Source organism: Hoplias malabaricus, chromosome 6 (genome assembly GCF_029633855.1).
Source record: "Hoplias malabaricus isolate fHopMal1 chromosome 6, fHopMal1.hap1, whole genome shotgun sequence".
Lineage (NCBI taxonomy): Eukaryota > Metazoa > Chordata > Actinopteri > Characiformes > Erythrinidae > Hoplias > Hoplias malabaricus.
In genome coordinates this window covers 39,009,367-39,028,134 of record NC_089805.1, presented here as the reverse complement: position 1 = coordinate 39,028,134, position 18,768 = coordinate 39,009,367, and the positions used below count along the sequence as shown (strand labels likewise).

The window sequence follows — 18,768 nt, the reverse complement described above, 5'->3', positions numbered from 1 at the left end:
GTCATCATCAATATGTTTGATACCATAATGTTGTAACTTCGTTTGAATTGTGTGACTAAGAAAGTATGTAAACGGAATAATACACATATAATGGTATTGGCCAACACCTTTTATTTCTATATCACTATACTGCAGATTCAGTTGACGTATGAATCATTTTGTTCCACTTATTATTGCAAAAATCAATTCACAAGAGTCGATTCGTTCAATATCCATTGTCTCTCTCTCTCTCCCTCCCTCCCTCTCTCTGTCTCTCTCTCTCTCTCTCTCTCTCTCTCTCGAAACGACCTTCCTCTTTTCAACAAGGACAATCCCTCGCCATGTGTCAAAAACTTTCTAGTTTCGGTTATAAACATGTGCATAATTCCTAATCAGTTATAATGCACAACAAGCAGGCTTGGCCAACTTTAAAACTTTAAGATGACATTTTTTGGTGGATGTTAAACAACACATTTAGAAACCAATATTAATCTTTGAAATCATGTATTCCCCAGAATTTCTCAATGTAGTCAGACTAGCCCCTATTAAAAAATACGGCCAAGGAGCAATACACTCGGACGTTCTTCAGTTGGGTTTCAGTCATATATGTAATAAATTATATTACTGTGTATTTTCACTGTTTTCAACTGTCATTTGTTAAGTTTTGGTAAAAACAAAAGGCAGTGTGAGTAGTCTCAATATTTTCCAAATTCACTGTATTTTACTGTGCTTTGTTATTCGTCTCCTCAATAAAAAGTACAATTCTACAGTACAAGAGCAAAACCGATAAACACGCACAAAAAAGTGAGCTCTCCCTCCCTCCCTCTGACAAAATGGCAGCCTCCTTGAGGAGCGTTGTGAGAGCCCCTTGTCGCTTTATTTTTCTGCTACAGAGAGCTCAGGTTTGGGTTTTAACCTCATTTAGCCGAGGATTTGCTTGTCGCCTTTGTTTTAACATCAGAGAAAGGAGGGTAGTGTTCATTTTGCATACGTTAAGCGATGTGAGGAACTAGGGTAACGGTAGCAAAGGTACGGACGCGTCTTTCTGTTTTTAAATATATACTGTATTATATTTTAATTCCAGAACACGCATGAAGTGCTGAGGGTCCCGGCCAGTGCTCCAGCGATAAGATGCTTCTTTAATTCCTCCCCACTGGCGTCTGATGGAGTTAAAGACCGAGGTCTTGAGTCTTTAGAGAATCTGTCCCGGTATAAAGACAAACCCTGGGAATATCTGGAAAGTGAAGGTAAATGACATTGATCCTCTGTACAATATTAAAATGTAATATCTCAAAACATTAGGCTGTTCCGGTATAATTTTACATTGATTTTCAGTCTAAAGGTTCCTTTCCGACCATCGTTTATTTCCCAAAATGTAATATATTAAGAAGTGACCTCAGGATGTTGGACGTCTCTATATATAATCGCCTTCATTGTGCAGAATTCCTTATATAAAATTAGTCAGCCACCTTACTATTGCTCTGCTGCTAGCCTGCAGCTTGAAAGCCCTGTCCACCAATTTGACCAGAGTGGATTCTGAAGTTTATAATGTTAACCACCAGGATGTGTTTTTGGAACACTGCATTTTCAAAGTGGAAATGCTCAGCCAAACTATTGACTGCTTGTTTCACTTATGTTACTGTTCTTGTGGAGTAAAAACACAAAAAACAAACACCATACAGACAACTTGGTATTTAGTGTTTCAGAGGTAACCCTGACTGTCAAGACACATTCGCTTCAAAACAGTGCACAACTTTTATTATTGAATTATGTGATCAAATCTGTCTTCTAGATGAGTTGACATATTTATTACATCATTTAATAGCCTCTCTCTCCCTCTCTCCCTCTCTCTCTCTCTCTCTCTCTCTTTCTCTCTTTCTCTCTCTCTCCATAGAGCAAGGAAACATTTTATACATACAATTTATCATTAAGTTTTTCCAACTTTATCTATAAGGTCAACATACCCAAGACAAATACAGTTGTCTTATTTTCTGTAAAACTAAGTTCAGTGTTAAGTCAAGGTTTTCTTTAATCTGAATCTGACTACTTCTAATACAAATTTCTTGCTTTCCAGAGTATATTGAACGCTACGGGTCCAAACCTGTGTGGGCAGAATACAGACGTAACCACAAAGGAGGAATCCCTCCACAAACGACAAGGAAGACTTGTATTGTATGCAACGGTTTCTGAATTATTTATATACAGATTCAGTTATCTGATTCGTACAGTAATCCAATCACTCCAGCCTTATTTTAGACCATTTTTATTGTTTTATTTAAATCCGTTTTTACAATAGTATTATTTTGTACAGCAAGTACTAAGTGGGTAAATGTTAGCTTATTAACACAGAGTTTGTGATTAAGACCAAACCCCCAGGTACAGCCGAATGTTAAATTGTTATCTCATGGTACTGGTATACCACACACACATTTAAGAAATGCTCTAAATAGGGCACTGCTCAGTAGAAGTGGGTGATAACAATATACTTGGTGATATGAACAAACACTGAAAAATACTTTTTTAATTTCAAGAACACACTATTATTATATTAAGTTTTATTTTAGTACAAATGTTAATTATTTTAACAGTCGTAACTTGGTAAGATTCTGACATTGTTTAAAATGAACAATGTAGCACACAAATCTATCCCACGACTAACAAAGTCAGGATATATTATCATGATATTGATTTTTTTTTATTTAATCACTTAAAAAGTTATAGCAATATTATTGTGAACAATACAATATGGCACCACCCTACGGTTAGTGCTTTGCCAGTCAACAGTGTCCTTTGTATCAAAATCTGTTGGTGCTTCACTAATTTAAAAAATTCAAATGCTAGGAGTAGTCGTTGGAGCTATTTGTTTATCTCATTAATCACATGACCATAAACTCTAAATTGCAAAGATATTTTTCCCCAAAGTGTTCAACCCTGTGACCAAGTGCTCTTTATTAGACACAATAACAACTAACTTCCAAGCAAGAAAAAAATGTGTTTTCTTAGACCTATCATATTTTAACTTGTAATATTTATCATGAAAAACGAAATTGACAGTTTCCTCATTGTTCAGGCCTTTTAAAAATGAAGGACTTTACATTTAATTAAAAATTTCCATTGCAACAGAGAGGAGGCAAGCCATGTGGGAACCCTTGTCCAATCTGCCGTGATCCAAATATCATCATACATTACCAGGTTTGTATTCACTTTCTTATTAAGTGTTCTTTAGATCTGACTTGAATTTTGTATGAGCTCTGGACTGGAAGTTAGGCATCTTGTTTAACATGAGATGTTTACCTCTGCAGAATGTGAACCTGCTGCAGCAGTTTATTAGCCCTTACACAGGGATTGTGTATGATCCTACGCGAACAGGTAACCTCTCACTCTTGGTGTACTAAAGGGCATTTGTTTGCTCATGCTCTCAACAACAGGCAAATCTTTACAATTTCAATACTACCATTTTAATATTTGCTATTTTTGTTTCCAGGTGTATGTATGAAGCAACAGAAACTGCTTAACAAGGCAATAGAAACAGCAAGAGATCATGGTAAAAAAGTCAACTGTTTTGTGAATTTATAAATTAAAAAAAATCTATCCAAAGCATGTACACGATTTGTGGTCATATTTCTTGCAGGTTTGATATCGTCCAAGTTACCTCATGTAGACTACTCTGCAGAGGACTACTCAAATTCCCATGGAGCAGTGGGAAATACACCTGCCCCACCTAACTACAACCCTGGAGAACCTTGGTATTCATGGTATGGCAACATTGAGCCAAATGAAAAAGAACTGGCTCGAGTGAAGAAGATCTACAAAGATTACCTGAAGTAGAGCTCCTCATTACACACTGGAGTTTTTCTGGCACAGTTTAAATCTAGTCCTGGACTGGATCATTCTGGGTTTTTTTTTCTTCACTGGAATTCACATGTTAAAGGTATTTACAGGCTTGTTTAAAGTAAAATAAGTGATTTGGTGTTGAGGCATTATTAAAGATAAACCATGACGTTTAATTCATTTTATTGATTCTTTAATAAATTGATACAAAAGTTATGACCCTAGTTATGGTATAGTATCTGAATTATCAGATTTTTGTTCAGGTCTAAAGGAAACGTATTGTATATGTAGAATCAATGTCAAAGCAGACCATTTTTCCAAAACAAGGGCTTTCAAAAGAACTGGAATTCATTCATTCATTGTCTCCTGCAGTTGTTATACTGTAAGTGAGTATCCTTGAGTGTCCTGAAAGGCGCTTGTACATAAAAATATATATATTACTGTCTGTAACTGCTTGTCAAGTTCAGGGTTGTGGTGGATTCGGAGCCTACCCGGAATCACTGGGCGCAAGGCAGAAACACACTCTGGGAAAAATTGTACAAAAAATCCTCTCCAAAGTAAAGAAGAAGAAAAAATACAAACTACTTAATGCAAAATGTATTTAATTTTTTATATCAATATTCAGATGCATATTTAATATCCGACTGAGGTTTGCTGCATTTTGTTGTAGGTTATTTCTACATATAAGCCTTACCAATACATGTGTACTGCAGGTCATTCCACAATTTTTGGAAAACATTATGGATTTAGCAGTAGATTGAGTGTCTAACATGGGTGCCTCACCAGGTGACAATCACCAGAATTAGGATTATAATGAGCATTTAATAGGTCACATAATGTAGTAGAAGAGCAGCTTTATACAGAAACTAATCAGAAAACTATGCAACCCTGTACAGCTAAATTCAGCTGGTACCAAACTTTAGCCCCTCCCTTTTCTCTTACACAATTAGTCTAGAAGAAAATCTTGTGCTGCACAATTTATGTGCTGTGTAATTGCATTACACAGCAACAGCACTGCTAATATAGCCTGCGTCATTGACTAAAAGGACACCAAAACTGAAAGACTGGTGATCCTGAAAGAAGGCTAAAAAGAACTGTTTTCTCATGTTGGCAAATTTGTGCATACATGTTGCAAAAAAAAAAAAAAAAAACCCATTCTGTCCAAATCCTGTAATGAAATTTGACATTCCTGAAGCCATGTCCTGAAGGTCAGTCTTTGGACTTGACAGCCAGAGTTTCTCCAAGGGCCTCCAGCACTTCTCTCTTGTACTCTTCAAAGTCTCCATCAATCTGGTTTACACTCTGGTCCTCCACCACCCATAGATGACACTGTGTTTCAGTAATCAATCTGGCATCGTGGCTCACAATGATCACAGCTATTAAAACAGAAGAAAAACAGCCATTATATATTCAGCCCCAAATGCATTATTCATATTAAATCATTACACGGTTTCTAAACAGTTATAAGCATATTAACACTTAATACATCAATATTTATAGCGCTTTTTACAACTGTTTTTGCAAAGCAGCTTTAAATCAGTCCAGTAGCAGAAGCAGTAGACTAAAGGTCAATAACGTAAAAACAAAAAAAAACAAAGGCAAACCTCATTTGAAGCTGAAGGAATAAACCTTTGGAGGAACCAAAACTCACAAGTGGGACAAATCTTATTCATTATAATCATGCACAGGATAAGATGAAAATATCCTGTGAACATCCATTAGAGCTTCACATAGGGCCCACAAGTTTTCACCCATTGTTTAAACCTCACACCTAACCTCCAAGGTTGCTGTGGCAGTTTGATTGGATCAGCAACCAGCTACCCTTAATAACTAAGATTCCTCATTGAACCCTGCCCATGAGTACTTAAACCACTCACTACATCACTATCTCATCAAAGGGGTCATCAGTTAGGCACCTCCCTTGTCTGAGTTTCGTTGAATTAAGCCCTAAAGTCTTGCCGATCTTCTACATTCTCCCAATAAAGCCACTGGCATTGTTTTGCCTGCAACTCCTCTTCCAGATTTGCCTTCTCTCTGGTTACATAGCCTTCCTAAAAGCTTTCCGCATATCAACTGACCCAAGGCCTGATCTTCCCCATTAAACATGGCCAGTCACATCCCTTAGCTCTAATGAGCTCCTGGCTACCTGCACTACCACTGTTGCAGATTCCACTTCCTGCTTTTGTGACTAGCACAGCCTCTTTTACCACTGCATACTTAGATCCTGAAAAAGATCATCTTGAATGTCTACTGGGAGTAATGTTTTGCTACTCAGAAAAATGTGTCTAATCAGGCCACACCAAGGAGTGTGAATTGTTCAACGATTAAAACCTCTGAGAGTGACTAGAACCTATGAACATATCTAAAAGATAAACCTCAGTGCATTTCAGGACATCAGTGTTAATTACTCATACAACCTTGAATTTCAAGAAAATCCAAGACTATCCTATTCTGTTGCCCACAGTTATCACTACTTGATATTTTGTCATTTTTAGTGTAAACAGCATGATAGCCCTGCTGTACCTAAGAGAAGTTAAAACAGCAACGTCTGTTAGCAATTTTAATACAAAAATAACATAAAAGCATACCTCCTTTGTATTCATTGATGGCTTCAGACAATGCATCAATGGACTCAATGTCCAGGTTATTGGTGGGCTCATCCTAAAAGTACAAAAAAAAAAGTTTAAAATCTATTGCAATATATTTTAATTAAACATGGACATTTTATTTAGGGAGATATGAATTTGATGATGCTGCTACTAACCAATATTAGGACATCAGGTTGCCGACAGGCAAGTTCAGCAAACACCACTCTAGCTTTCTGTCCACCTATAAACAATAATGGATTAAAATGAGCACATTTCCCCCAAAATATACAAATATCCAGACCATGTTTTTTTAGTCTGATTCCTAAACATTCATTCATTTGGACATGTCCTCACCAGAGAGTTTGGAGATCTGGATAGTGTGTGCATGGCTCTCCAGGCCAAAGCGCCCCAGACATTTCCTGCTGTCCTGGTAAGGCAGATTGAAGTTCCTCTGCAAATATTCAGTGGGAGCCTCTTCCATGTTCAACTGATCTGCATACTGCTGGTTAAAGAATCCTACTTTCTACAGAAAAGGACCAAAACAAGAAACAATAAAACGGCTCTAAAAGCTAAATTGTTACAATTTTGTAACAATTACACTTCTTACCAATCGATGATTCTTTCTCATCTCGCCTTTTGTCTGAAATGTAAAGGATATACAATCAATTTTTATTTGTGGACTATACAAATATACAAACCCATTCTCAGCACTTTAAACCAAAACTTATAAATACACATAAATTATAAAGTATATATGGGATAAAGGAATACCACACACAAAATGATTTACTGAACTAATACTTACAGGATTTAATTTTCCTGTCAGAAGAAGTAGGAGTGTACTCTTTCCAACGCCGTTTGGTCCAACTATACAAACTGAAACATGAAAAACTTAATGTTAGATTTATCCTATACCATATCAGTTTAGTTGAAGACATTTTAAGAAACATTGTAATATTTACAGTCAGATCTTCAGAAGTTTTAATAAAACCTATTCAGTTAAACATGCTCAGTAATCCTTTTTGTAAGCAGTGTTCTTTTATGTAATGAGATCATCCTGGATGTGCTGAGAAACAATAACCTACTTTGGATTTTTTTTAACCCTTTTTTAATGTTCTATATTTCTGCTCAAATCTGACATAAAATATCTTCTGATTTTCACAGCACATGCTAAACGTCCATGCAGGGAAGCCAATAAATATAATACAAAACCCTTTATACTTATATATATATCATTTATTGAGGCTTAGGGTTAGTCCCTATGTGTTTACAATTAAAAGTTCTCAGAGTCTCTCCAAAATATTTTAATTCAACTTACTTCGAGACTCCATGTCAATTCCAAAGTCCACGTTTTTGAACAAAGGTTTCTGACCCTCATAACCAAAGTCCACACCTGAGCAGAAAGAATTGAGAAACAATTAAATGCAAATAAATATAATCTCTATCAACAAAAATATCTGATTAATATAATCTGTATAGGTGATTATTGTTCCTCACTGTGCAGGCCAAGAATGGGTGGAGAAAGAGGTGGAGGATCAGGGAAGGTGAATTTCACTGTGTATTCTTTAGGTCTCTTTAAAAGCTCTGGAGCTTCATGACTCTCCTCCTCTTGACTCTTCTTCTTTCCCTTTTGCTGCTTCCTTGTCAGTGCCTCCTTTGTTTGTTTTTCCTAAAAGAACAGTAGATGAAAAGAGTGAGTATCCACCGCAGAATTACATTACGTGGTGAATATCACAATGAAAAACAGAAGCAAAGAACTTACAGCCTGTTTTGTGGATTTTCCTCCAGCCTTCAAGTCTTTGAGTTTTTTCTCCTGTTTCTCATACTGTTTCAGAAGCTCTTTCTGTTTCTGCACATGCATTTTTTTGAATGCCACTGGAAAACAAAGAAATAACATAAATGTTTTGTCAGTGCAAGTCTTTATTCTAATACGCCACTTAAACAAGGACATGTACAGTAATGGTTTTTAACAGATCATATCCTCATGACTGTACTGACAAAACGTTTATCAATCATACTCACAGTAGTTGCCCCTGTAATAGTAGAGTTTCTGGTTGTCCAAGTGAATAATATCTGTACAAACATCATCTAAGAAACTCTGGTCATGGGACACGATCAGAAGTGTCTTCTTCCAACTTTGCAGGTAGCTTGGTGAAAATAATGTTAAAACAGACATTAGCTACCAAAAACAACAGGTCTCTATATCTGGAGATTATATTTTAAAGATTGTACTACCAACTGAGAACTTTGTATTTTTGCATCCTTTAAACACAGCAGCTGTCCTTAACATTATGTAAAAATCTCATGACAAATGGAGCAATAGAAATGCTCCGGAATTACTTTTAATAAAACCTTTTTACATTGACTTACACTGAAAATTAAGACTGCTTTCTTCTCCTGTAAAGCTGCTATTTTGGTAGATACATGTCATTCATTGGACAGTAACAATACAATCAGCGTTCGAATGTCATCTAGAACCTTTCAATATTCCATCAAATTGATCTTTTTAGAAAAACTTGTGTAACTAATAGCTGTGGCAGGCTGTGCAGCTCTGCTGTGTCCTGTACACTAACACAGAGCATAAGGTATGGTCATTACTTGTTAAGCCAGATGACAGCATTAAGGTCCAGATGGTTCGTTGGCTCATCCAACATCAATAGGGTGGGTTCCATGAAGAGGGCTCTATAGAGGACAGAATGACATTCATGTAATTGTAGTCACACACAAAGGTACTGACTAATACACTGCCAGTAAATACATTATAAATACACTTAATTTTGTTCCTTGTATATTTAAACATGTATCAGTGCATTTCCAAGACTATTAGTGATCATGTACAACTGTACTCACCTGGCTAACGACACTCTCATTCGCCAACCTCCAGAAAACTTTTTAGTGGGTCTGTTCTGCATCTCAGGGGTGAAGGACAGACCAGCCAGGATCCTGCGAGCCTTAGCCTCAGCTGCTGCTGCTCCAATTGCCCTCAACTCTTCATACACCTGGCAGGAATAAACACGTTATGACCTTCTTGTTCAACAAATATATAAATCGCAAGAGAGCGAATATGCAACTAACCTATTTCACAAAGAAATCAACTATTTTAATTTCCCTTATTTAACTAAAACAGTAAGAGGTGACCCTTTTTCATGTATCCACTATACATCCAGGCCATGTTCACAGCCCTCCTCTGCAATCAACTGGACATATCCACTTTAAGGTAGTGTCCATAATACATCAACACAAAAAATTAACTTAAATTCAGGTTCGACAATCAATGTAGATCCTGATCCTGATCATATCCTGTTCATATCACTTTAAATCTTGTTCCTATTACAACCACTGTGAAGAAATCTGAAATGTGGTAAATATTTCAATCAATGATGTGCACAGATAATAACAGAACATTGTTTTAGAATGAAACTCTACATAACAGGCATTGTATGTTTTATTCATTAAGTGTTTAGTGTATTGTGTGTTATGTCTTTATTATTATTATTGGTATTATTTATGGAGACACGAAGAAATCCTTTGTACACCATGTAGCTCAGTAAAAGGATTCTAATTCTGTTTAAACTAGCAGCTGTTCACACTAAGCTTTGTCTGCCTGATCTTTCCAGTCATTACATTCTGAACCTTCTGTTGCTGAAGGCAGGCTGACCTTCTCTAGTCTCTCAGAAACACCATCCTCGCCCTTCTCCAGCAGATTCTGGAGCTGCTTCTCTTCCTCCAGCAGCTTCAGCCGTCTAGTGTCAGCCTTCAGAACAGCTTGGACAGCTGGAGTGTCATCAGCAATCACCTCTGAAGAGGGAAATGTTATCTTATTGCATAAGTCAAACAAAACACAAGGTCCAGGAAAGAACAAAGGAACAAGAAAATGAGCAGAAAAGGTGTAGAAACGGAGCTGTCGTTTGTCTGCATGTACCTTGTTCACAGAGCAGCACATCAATATTGGGAGGAATGCTTAGGGCTCTGTTGGAAATGTGCTTCAGTAAAGTAGTTTTTCCTTTCCTAGTGAGAGGGACGGTAATTATTAAACAGATATAAAAGCAGAGCGACAAATTTTTTTTTTTAACTGGAACTGCCCTTTAATTTAGTTTGTTTGTTTTTTGCATGAAATGTAATTCTTGATTCTACTACACTGCAGCTGGCTTGAAAAAGTCCACAAAATCCACTCACCCGTTTGGTCCAACCAGACCATAGCGACGCCCCGCCACAATCAGAAGATCTGCATTGACAAACAGCTCCTTGCCATGGGCAGAGATGCTGAACCTCTCCAGCTATGTCACAATAACAATAAGGCAAAGCTGAATTCAACCTTAAAGGTCTTCGAGTAGAATACAAAATTACCACCAAGAGTTCACCAAGAAACATTTAAAAATCACACCAGCCCATTTAAATTAGTTGTTTTGTGATGTCAAGAAAAGTCAGTCATGTTCAAGTACCCACATGCAGCAATCAATATTTTCTTTAAAGTGTAATGAAGAATTAAGAAATTAAATTGATTTGTGGTCCCTGCATGAACCAGTTTGCGTCACGGGATTAGCCTCAAAGTACTTTACAAATACGTAAATCATATTTCACCAATCAGACACAAATCACAAATGTTTCACTATTCAGAAATAAATAAATCCATGAATGCATTGCATATTTTCATAAAGTCACAGTCTCAAACTTAAAATTAATTTATAAACTGCTGAATCTGCATTACTAATCGCAGAAATTCCTCTCACAGGAGGTGTGGCACCACCTTAAACTATGTTCTAAATTATATTCTAGCGTCCGTGGATACTGCAACATTTAAGACAGAACTGGAAGGTGGAACAAAAAGCTACTGTAAAGCAACTGAATTCAGCTTCATGTCACAGAGAATTAGGAGAGGGTGATAACGTAGGGTTGTAGAATGCTTTTTTTATTAGGCTTATGATATCCTAAATTTAAATACACAGCAGCACTTCCATGATTTTGCTGCAGACCTGTAGCGGTCTCTTGGGTGATGACACTCAAAAACAAGGGTTAGGGGTAAAATTAAGTATCATGTATTCATGAATTTAATTGTATTTGTACATATTGCAGACCGTGAGACACAGAATGGCATCGAGTGACTCGTGAAACACATTTTTGATTTGTCCCTAATTGGTGGAATATGATTTACACATTTGTCAAATATTTTGAGACTAATCACATCCCATAGTCTCCCTAACAAGCCCAGCCTTGTTTAAAAGTGTCAGTGCACAGTCCAAGACACACCACTAGAGGGCAGTGTTATGACTGGATTTTGCTTTGTTTTTTTAAACAAAATTGGATTTTTGAAGACTATGGCTGATTGCTCCTTTAACACACAATCAAAATAAACTCTTGGAACACCTGAGACAATATGCCACTGGAGATTCAAATGAAAGAAATACCTTAATGTCTGAGGCATTCTCCAGCATGGCTTGTCTTGAAGACAACTCAGCCTGTGAGACAGAGAAGTCTCCCTCTGAGGCACTCTGAGCACGCACACTGGCCACCTGACGCTCATACTCCATCTGTAAAACGAATATATCTATTTAGTTTTAATGTCATGATTTAGGTCAAGAGTGGTATCCTCGTGCTCATGTGGCCTGCCTCACCTACTGCAAGTAACAGAATATGATAAAACATGAAGGTAAAATTACAATAAGAAAGATCCTACATTATTTCATCTATTCAGAAGATATATACCATCTTCTTTTTCTTCTTCTTTTCCTTTTTGCTCAGATTGGCAAAGGGGTCGTCTGCCTTTTCTTTGCCTTGTTCTGCAGCAATAGCATCCTCTGCACACTTCAGGGGAAGAAAACAGAAGAAGAAAGTTTTTACAAACTCTCATATAATCCGAATTATACACTGCATAGTTAATTACGACAGGTAAAACAATTAAAGAGTGAACAGAGTCAGTAATAAAAACAAATACTGAAGCTACCATCATTGTGTCATTATCATCATCACTCTTCTCCTCGTCCACTTCCTCTTCTTCATCACTAGGTGGATGAGTAGGCTTGCCTTTCTGAAAGTAAACGAAAGTGATAAAATACGCAACATTTTAATTGAACACAAACATTACATGTACAAATTATCCAGAAACCCTCCACTAATGAGTAAATTTAGCTACTGTAAACTGGACACACATGACCCCAAGGTTATGGCACTAAGGCTGAGGAGCAGCAGAACAATGGGGTCATTCCAATAACATTGACATGAACTGGAGTAGATCCAACCTCAACATGTGACGTGGCTAATGCTCTTGTGGCTGAACGCATGTAAATCCTTAAAAGTAATATTCTAATAAATAGTTTTAAGCGTTCCCAGAATTACTTAGACTGACGCAAAAGGAAACAACCCCACTATTAACACTTTTGGTTTCAGAAAAGACTTAAACAGTTGTCTACAAACATTTGGACACATTGTTTAACGTGTAACAAAGCAGTGAAATTGGGTTGTGCTACAGGATTTAGTTTCACTGACCTTGGGCTGCTCTTTCTTGCCCGTCAACTGAGGCTTTTCATCTTTCTCCTCATCCTCATCCTGTGAACATTCAATCATCATTCTTTACATATACGCCAATATATCAATTTGCTGCTTTGTATACTTTATTTCTCCCCTTTAACCCTGTTCTTAAATGGTCAGGACCCCCACAGGACCACCCTGCCCTATAGCAGGTATGATTTGGGTGGTGGATCATTCACAGTGCTGCAGTTACAATGAAGTGGAGGTGGTGTGTTAGTGTGTGTTGTACTGGTACGAGTGGATCAGATGTCCATTCTGTTAAACACACTAACCTCGTTGGTTCACCTTGTAGATGTAATAGTAGATGATAGTAGCTCATTTGTTGCTGAACAGTTTGTGTTGGACGTCCTCTAGTCCTTCATAAGTGGACACAGGATACTTTCAGCTAAATATCTGTGGTCGGTGGGCTATTCTCAGTCCAGCAGTGACACTGAGGGCTTTAAAAACTCCAGAAGCACTGCTGTGTCTGATCCATTTGTACAGCACATCTCTAACACACTACCATGTCAGTGTCACTGAGAATGATCCACCACCCAAAACATACCTGCTCTGTCATGATCTTGTGGGGGTCCTGATTATTGTCAGTGGAACTCAGATAATGAACAGTGAATTTAGAAAAAAGAGGTGGTCATCTCACATACACACACACACACACACCTTGGGTGTTTTGCCACCAGCTTTCTTATTCCTTTTTACCACTTTCTTCTCATCCTCATCTTTTTTCTCCTCTTCATGTTCATCATCAGAAGCCTCCTGTTAGAACAAAAAAAAATTAAGGAGGTGGGGGAGGGGAGGGTTTGCCGTTTCTTTGTAAGATCTTCCCAGAAGGACCTTTTGTTAGAACCCATAATATGATGGGAAAGGAAGATAAAAGTTAAGCAGGTAAAAGGGGGATCTTTCTATATGAACATAAAAGAAGGAATAGAAGTGGATAGTTAAAAATAAATAAATAAATCAAATATAGGGAGCATTCCCATGTACCCACCTTAGGTTTCTTAGATTTAGCCATATCCTTATCTTTTTTCTTTCCTTTGGAAACTTTCTCAACCTCCTGAATCACATACATACACGTACAAACACATGTTCATGTCTTTAGTGCTCTTGATTCTCAGTATCATCTGTCATGTATTTTGCCCACGGATCATATGTTTTCACAAATTTCATGTTTTATTTTTATTATTCTTTGATATTGAAAGTGTGCCAAATTAAATCAGAACCCAATTGAAATCTTCAGACATTCTTCCAATATGAACCAATAATATTGTCTTATATTACAAAATAAATTACTGAATGTAATAAAAATTAGCATGAATTTCACCTATGGTTTGATAGTCACATGGAATGCTATGAAAAGAAACTAATGATTTGAGAGACACAATGATGAGGAAATACAGAGGGAAGGAGTAGACTATGGGGTTCACTTAAAAAAAATAAAATAATAAAGATCTAAGTACATCAAAAACAAAGAGTTTAAAGGAGAGATAAGGTTTCTAAAAAGCGCACACTGGATAAGAGCAGGTTACAAATTCAGTAATGATTTATTATAACACCTTAAGCCATAAACAAGTATTATAACCTCCCATCTCTCTCTACTTTCAGAAATCAAAGGGAGCAAACATAACTATGGTACAGTCTTAATAAAGCCCATAAGATACATTAACGACACATGTTTTAGGCATTTAACATATTTTATTACTGTCTCTGTTGAAGGGAAACATCAAGAAACACACATTTAAAATGCCTTACAACCCTAAGAAATCTGCACAAAGATATTACAGGATACACACTGACCTTAGAATTTTTATTCTTCTTAGGTTTATCTTTAACATCTTCATCTTCATCATCCTCATCATCATCATCATCTGCATCCTTCTCCTCATCACTCTGACTCTGGCTAAGAGCGGCAAATATGTTGCCACCCTAAGAATGGATAAATAATCAGAACAAAAGCAAAGAGCACAGAAGGCATTAAAATTTAATTTAGTTTAAAAAAAAAAAGTCACTTGCATTTTGTCTCTGTCAGAACAAAACCCAGTTTTAAACTTCTATTAGTATTTTGGGCTGGTTATGGTTTGAAAACTGTCTATACAGATGCAATACTTACAATTCGATATCAATAGCAAAACAACCCTTGTTTTCCTTTTTTTGTAATTATGACAATTATGTAATTATTATTATTTTATCCAACATGAGTAATTGTTTTACTTTAAGTCAAACCATGAATCAGAACAACAATTTAGATTCAACGTGTTGTCCTGATGGGGACGGCATACAACCGATAAAGATACAATTAGATAAAACAACAATGATGTGGGAACGTTAAACAGACAGGGTTAGAAAAAACAAACTCACCTTGTTTTTCTTTCCAGTCTTGACAGGAGCTACTACTGTAAAGGAAAGTGTACAGCATGTTAGAGAAAATACATTTCTAAAATTACATAAACTGCTTTGCACATCTGTTATCATCCAAAGAGTGAAATGTAAATGTAGCTCTAAGCTTTCAAACATTACTCTCTTCTTCCTCTTCCTCATCACTGGGCTGAACAGACAGCTTCTTGAGACGTTGCATGACCTCTTCTTCATCCTCATCCCCTTCGCCACCTCGCCCTTTTCGTCTGTCTTTCTTTTTCTTTTGAGGCTAAAATCCAAATTTGCAGACACTCAGAAACTTAAGCATCGGCTTACGTGGAATACTAGCAGAAACAAAGTCACCATGTTTAAAAAGTATCCAATAATTCTTATTAGCAATATTATTAGTGCAGTACTGTACCTGCTTTCCTTGCGTCTCTTTAACGGCAGGCTCCTCTGTCTTTTCTACTTTGCTGTCCGCAGAGAGCTCATCAAAAAACTATAGATAGGAAATGAAGTGGTAAATAAACATTTACACCTAATAAAGTAAAATTCTGATGGATTTGTACTTTTTACTGCAGATTATTTGTGAGAAACATATATAACTCGCTCACATTCGGTCAGAAGACCAGAGAAACACTGTCAGAGTGTCAGAGGTTCTAACAGTTTTCCATGAGATACTATTAAGAAAATGCTAAAGTCTTTTTCTCCTCATTATACAACACTGTGCAAACGTTTAACACCCCAACAAAGAGGAGGTGGGTTTCTGTGCTTCTGAGGGTTGTAAAATTCACTCCAGAACAGGAAGAGGAGCCATGTATGAGATAATATTATCTGTCTTTCTCTTTTGTTTACATTAGTGCGGCACTTTGAAAACCAGACAATCAGTCTCTAATATGGCACCCAGAGTAAAAACGCCACTGCAACCCAGTTCAAACCCAGTTTGTACAGTTCATGGTACCTTTAATTTGTAAATTGCTGCTAAGGAACCAGACTTAAGACTAAAACATTTTTCTGAGGATTTGGTCGAGTTGTTTGAATCTCTTAATTTTATTAAAATTTAAAAAGTCACTGTCTATAAAAAGGTAGGCCGCTTAAATACAGACACAGGTGCAATTAATACCCACTAAACAGACAACATATATTATATTGTATGTGTGTATATATGTATATATATATATATATATATATATATATATATATATATATATATATACTGAATATCATTCATTCATTATCTGTAAGCACTTATCCAGTTCAGGGTCACGGTGGATCCAGAGCCTACCTGGAATCATTGGGTGAATCATTCTGGACCCCTGTCACTGTTAGGTCCCTCTGATACTTCATTTCAAAATGACTAATGTGAACTAATTAGATGTGTTTACTGATTTGCCTAAATAAATGTAAGGTGAAGGTAAATGTATAGAGTTTGAACATCTTTCATCTTGTTGTTCATAAATTTCAGGTCTTAACCGCTCATGCATGAAAAACACTGGATATCTGCATATGATCACAATTCCCACATTAGTCCTAAACAATGGAAAAATTGAAAATATGCAGAATTAGAATCCAATGTTTCTTTGATGTGACAAAAATATGTATTTCACCCAACTAGAACACACCTCTTTTACTTATTAAATGCACTATTTCAAGAGCAGCTGTTTTTCAGTCTAAAGCTGGCGTACACATCTAAAGTCCTGGAAGGCCACTGTCCAGCACTGTGTGGTGATTTTTGCTCACACACACCTGATTCAAACCATCTGTAAATCAACAGATTTAGTGGGTGACCTTTAGCAGAGAAATCACCAAACTTTGCTGGACACTGGCTGTAACTAAAGGCTGTAAAATGATCATATATAAACCTATACATTTTAGGTAATATTATATACAAATGTAAAAATTATGCTCTGTAACACCTCAAAAGCCAATTTGTTGTGGTCATTTACTTACACTCTTTTTGCCTTTCTTGTCCTTCTTTCCTTTCTTCACAGGTTTATCTGGAAGACATTCAGAGGAAAGCATTTAGTGTTAATTTACTGTTCGTTATCTCCCTCACCAAGAGTGAGGACAACTGTCAAGCTGACGGAGCAACACTGGGACAAAGCCCTGACACCAGAGAAAATTGTGCGGAGCTTTTAACTGACACAGTAACAACTAGGAACTCAGAGAGAAGAGGTCATTAAAAAAACACGATTTAACAGAGCTTAAATTAACGGTGGAACAAAATCTTATTCCAATTTTCCGTTCCACCTTAAATGAGGTTGCAGATGTTACAGTATGGATCCTGTTAAATGTGTGGAACATTTCGAATACACAGCTAAGGAAAGAAAGTGTATAGCGCCCATTTATCTGAGGTGTGTTGTAAAATATAAATAACAACCTGGTGAAAAGACGGCTGAACTGAAAAATAAGTGTAGGACAGCACCATGTTACATGGAACGACACATTTAAGGTGGAACGAAACATTTAAAGCGCAATTACATCATTTAAGGTGCCAACTTCAGCTCCGTCTGCTTTTCAGCTGTTAAAACTCCACTAGCAGTTTTACCTGTCTGCGGCTCCTCGTCTCCCTCCCACTCCGCTACGTCTTTAGATTTCTTCGGCATGTTGTTCCTCTCTTTACCCGCCGACAGTAAAACTGCGAGCTAATGTGGATGCGCAGTGGACATGCGGCCTCTCTCCGCTGCAGCAGAGCACCATAGAGGAGCAGACGCCGGTAGCCTGAGAATCCACAGCGCCACTCTCCACTCTACCGGCGGGTTTAGTAACTACAACTGAGGCTGTGTCCCAAGAGACTGTCCCTGAGACGGAAACTTCTGCTGTCCCTGTTGTGGTGCCCTCAAGGGTACATATTACTTTTGTTAGGGAACATAATTGTACCATATTCTATATTAATTAAGCTGTTGATTTTATACACTCAGTTAAATATTCGGGTTTCCCCAACTGTTCATTCATTCATTGTCTGTAACTGCTTATTAAAGGGTCGCGATGGGTCCAGAGCCTACCCCAGGACCCTGGAGCTGTGTGAGAGCTACACTACCTGCTGCGTCTCAATGCCGATTTGGGACGTTGTTCATTCATTCATTCATTATCTGTAACCCTTATCCAGTTCAGGGTCATGGTGGGTCCGGAGCCTACCTGGAATCATTGGGTGCCAGGTGGGAATACACCCTGGAGGGGGCGCCAGTCCTTCACAGGGCAACACACACACACACCTACGGACACTTTTGACAGGAGCACCCGGAGGAAACCCACACAGACACAGGGAGAACACACCAACTCCTCACAGACAGTCACCTGGAGCGGGAATCGAACCCACAACCTCCAGATCACTGGAGCTGTGTTTTTTGACCACGTCTCTTTCATATCGCCTTGTGTATTTCAGTAAGATCGTGTTACACCACATACTGCATCCATCACAACAACATGGCTTTGCAGAAGAAGAGTTCAGTTCCTGAACTTTGACTGCAGTCCACACATGTCACCAATAAAAAAA

The 18,768-nt window shown here is 37.4% G+C and overlaps 2 protein-coding genes across 3 annotated transcripts; one reads left to right on the top strand and one right to left on the bottom strand.

Moving 5' to 3' along the window:
* Positions 1–765: 765 nt before the first annotated feature.
* Positions 766–4,143, top strand: mrps18b (mitochondrial ribosomal protein S18B). Its single transcript, XM_066674565.1, has 7 exons — positions 766–881; positions 1,064–1,226; positions 2,054–2,151; positions 3,103–3,171; positions 3,282–3,348; positions 3,464–3,523; positions 3,611–4,143. The coding sequence occupies exons 1-7, from the start codon at positions 813–815 to the stop codon at positions 3,805–3,807; spliced, it is 723 nt and encodes a 240-aa protein (XP_066530662.1). The 5' UTR covers positions 766–812; the 3' UTR covers positions 3,808–4,143.
* Positions 4,144–4,427: 284 nt separating this feature from the next.
* On the bottom strand, positions 4,428–17,993 carry abcf1 (ATP-binding cassette, sub-family F (GCN20), member 1). 2 transcript variants are annotated; one of them, XM_066674563.1, is made up of 27 exons: positions 17,821–17,993; positions 17,223–17,269; positions 15,694–15,771; positions 15,435–15,561; positions 15,276–15,310; positions 14,715–14,843; positions 13,909–13,974; positions 13,581–13,676; positions 12,882–12,941; positions 12,340–12,423; positions 12,102–12,200; positions 11,804–11,926; positions 10,575–10,675; positions 10,321–10,406; positions 10,057–10,196; positions 9,249–9,397; positions 8,997–9,080; positions 8,421–8,545; positions 8,161–8,273; positions 7,896–8,067; positions 7,717–7,791; positions 7,204–7,274; positions 7,006–7,038; positions 6,753–6,921; positions 6,575–6,639; positions 6,399–6,471; positions 4,428–5,186 (listed from the first exon to the last, which is right to left on the bottom strand). In XM_066674563.1, the coding sequence occupies exons 1-27, from the start codon at positions 17,876–17,878 to the stop codon at positions 5,020–5,022; spliced, it is 2,625 nt and encodes an 874-aa protein (XP_066530660.1). In that variant the 5' UTR covers positions 17,879–17,993; the 3' UTR covers positions 4,428–5,019. The 2 variants fall into 2 exon arrangements, with proteins under 2 accessions (XP_066530660.1, XP_066530661.1); XM_066674564.1 differs by lacking the exon at positions 13,909–13,974.
* Positions 17,994–18,768: the final 775 nt, after the last annotated feature.

What these genes read in the sequence shown, in the direction of transcription:
- mrps18b (XM_066674565.1), top strand. Translation starts at nt 813, where the DNA reads ATGGCAGCCTCCTTGAGGAGCGTTGTGAGAGCCCCTTGTCGCTTTATT. An exon ending in GGAATATCTGGAAAGTGAAG is followed by an intron (nt 1,227 to 2,053) that starts GTAAATGACATT and finishes CTTGCTTTCCAG; the next exon opens with AGTATATTGAACGCTACGGG. An exon ending in ATATCATCATACATTACCAG is followed by an intron (nt 3,172 to 3,281) that starts GTTTGTATTCAC and finishes TTACCTCTGCAG; the next exon opens with AATGTGAACCTGCTGCAGCA.
- abcf1 (XM_066674563.1), bottom strand. Translation starts at nt 17,878, where the DNA reads ATGCCGAAGAAATCTAAAGACGTAGCGGAGTGGGAGGGAGACGAGGAG. An exon ending in AGAAGAAGAAAAAGAAGATG is followed by an intron (nt 11,927 to 12,101) that starts GTATATATCTTC and finishes TTCGTTTTACAG; the next exon opens with ATGGAGTATGAGCGTCAGGT. An exon ending in AGAATGCCTCAGACATTAAG is followed by an intron (nt 10,676 to 11,803) that starts GTATTTCTTTCA and finishes ATTGTGACATAG; the next exon opens with CTGGAGAGGTTCAGCATCTC.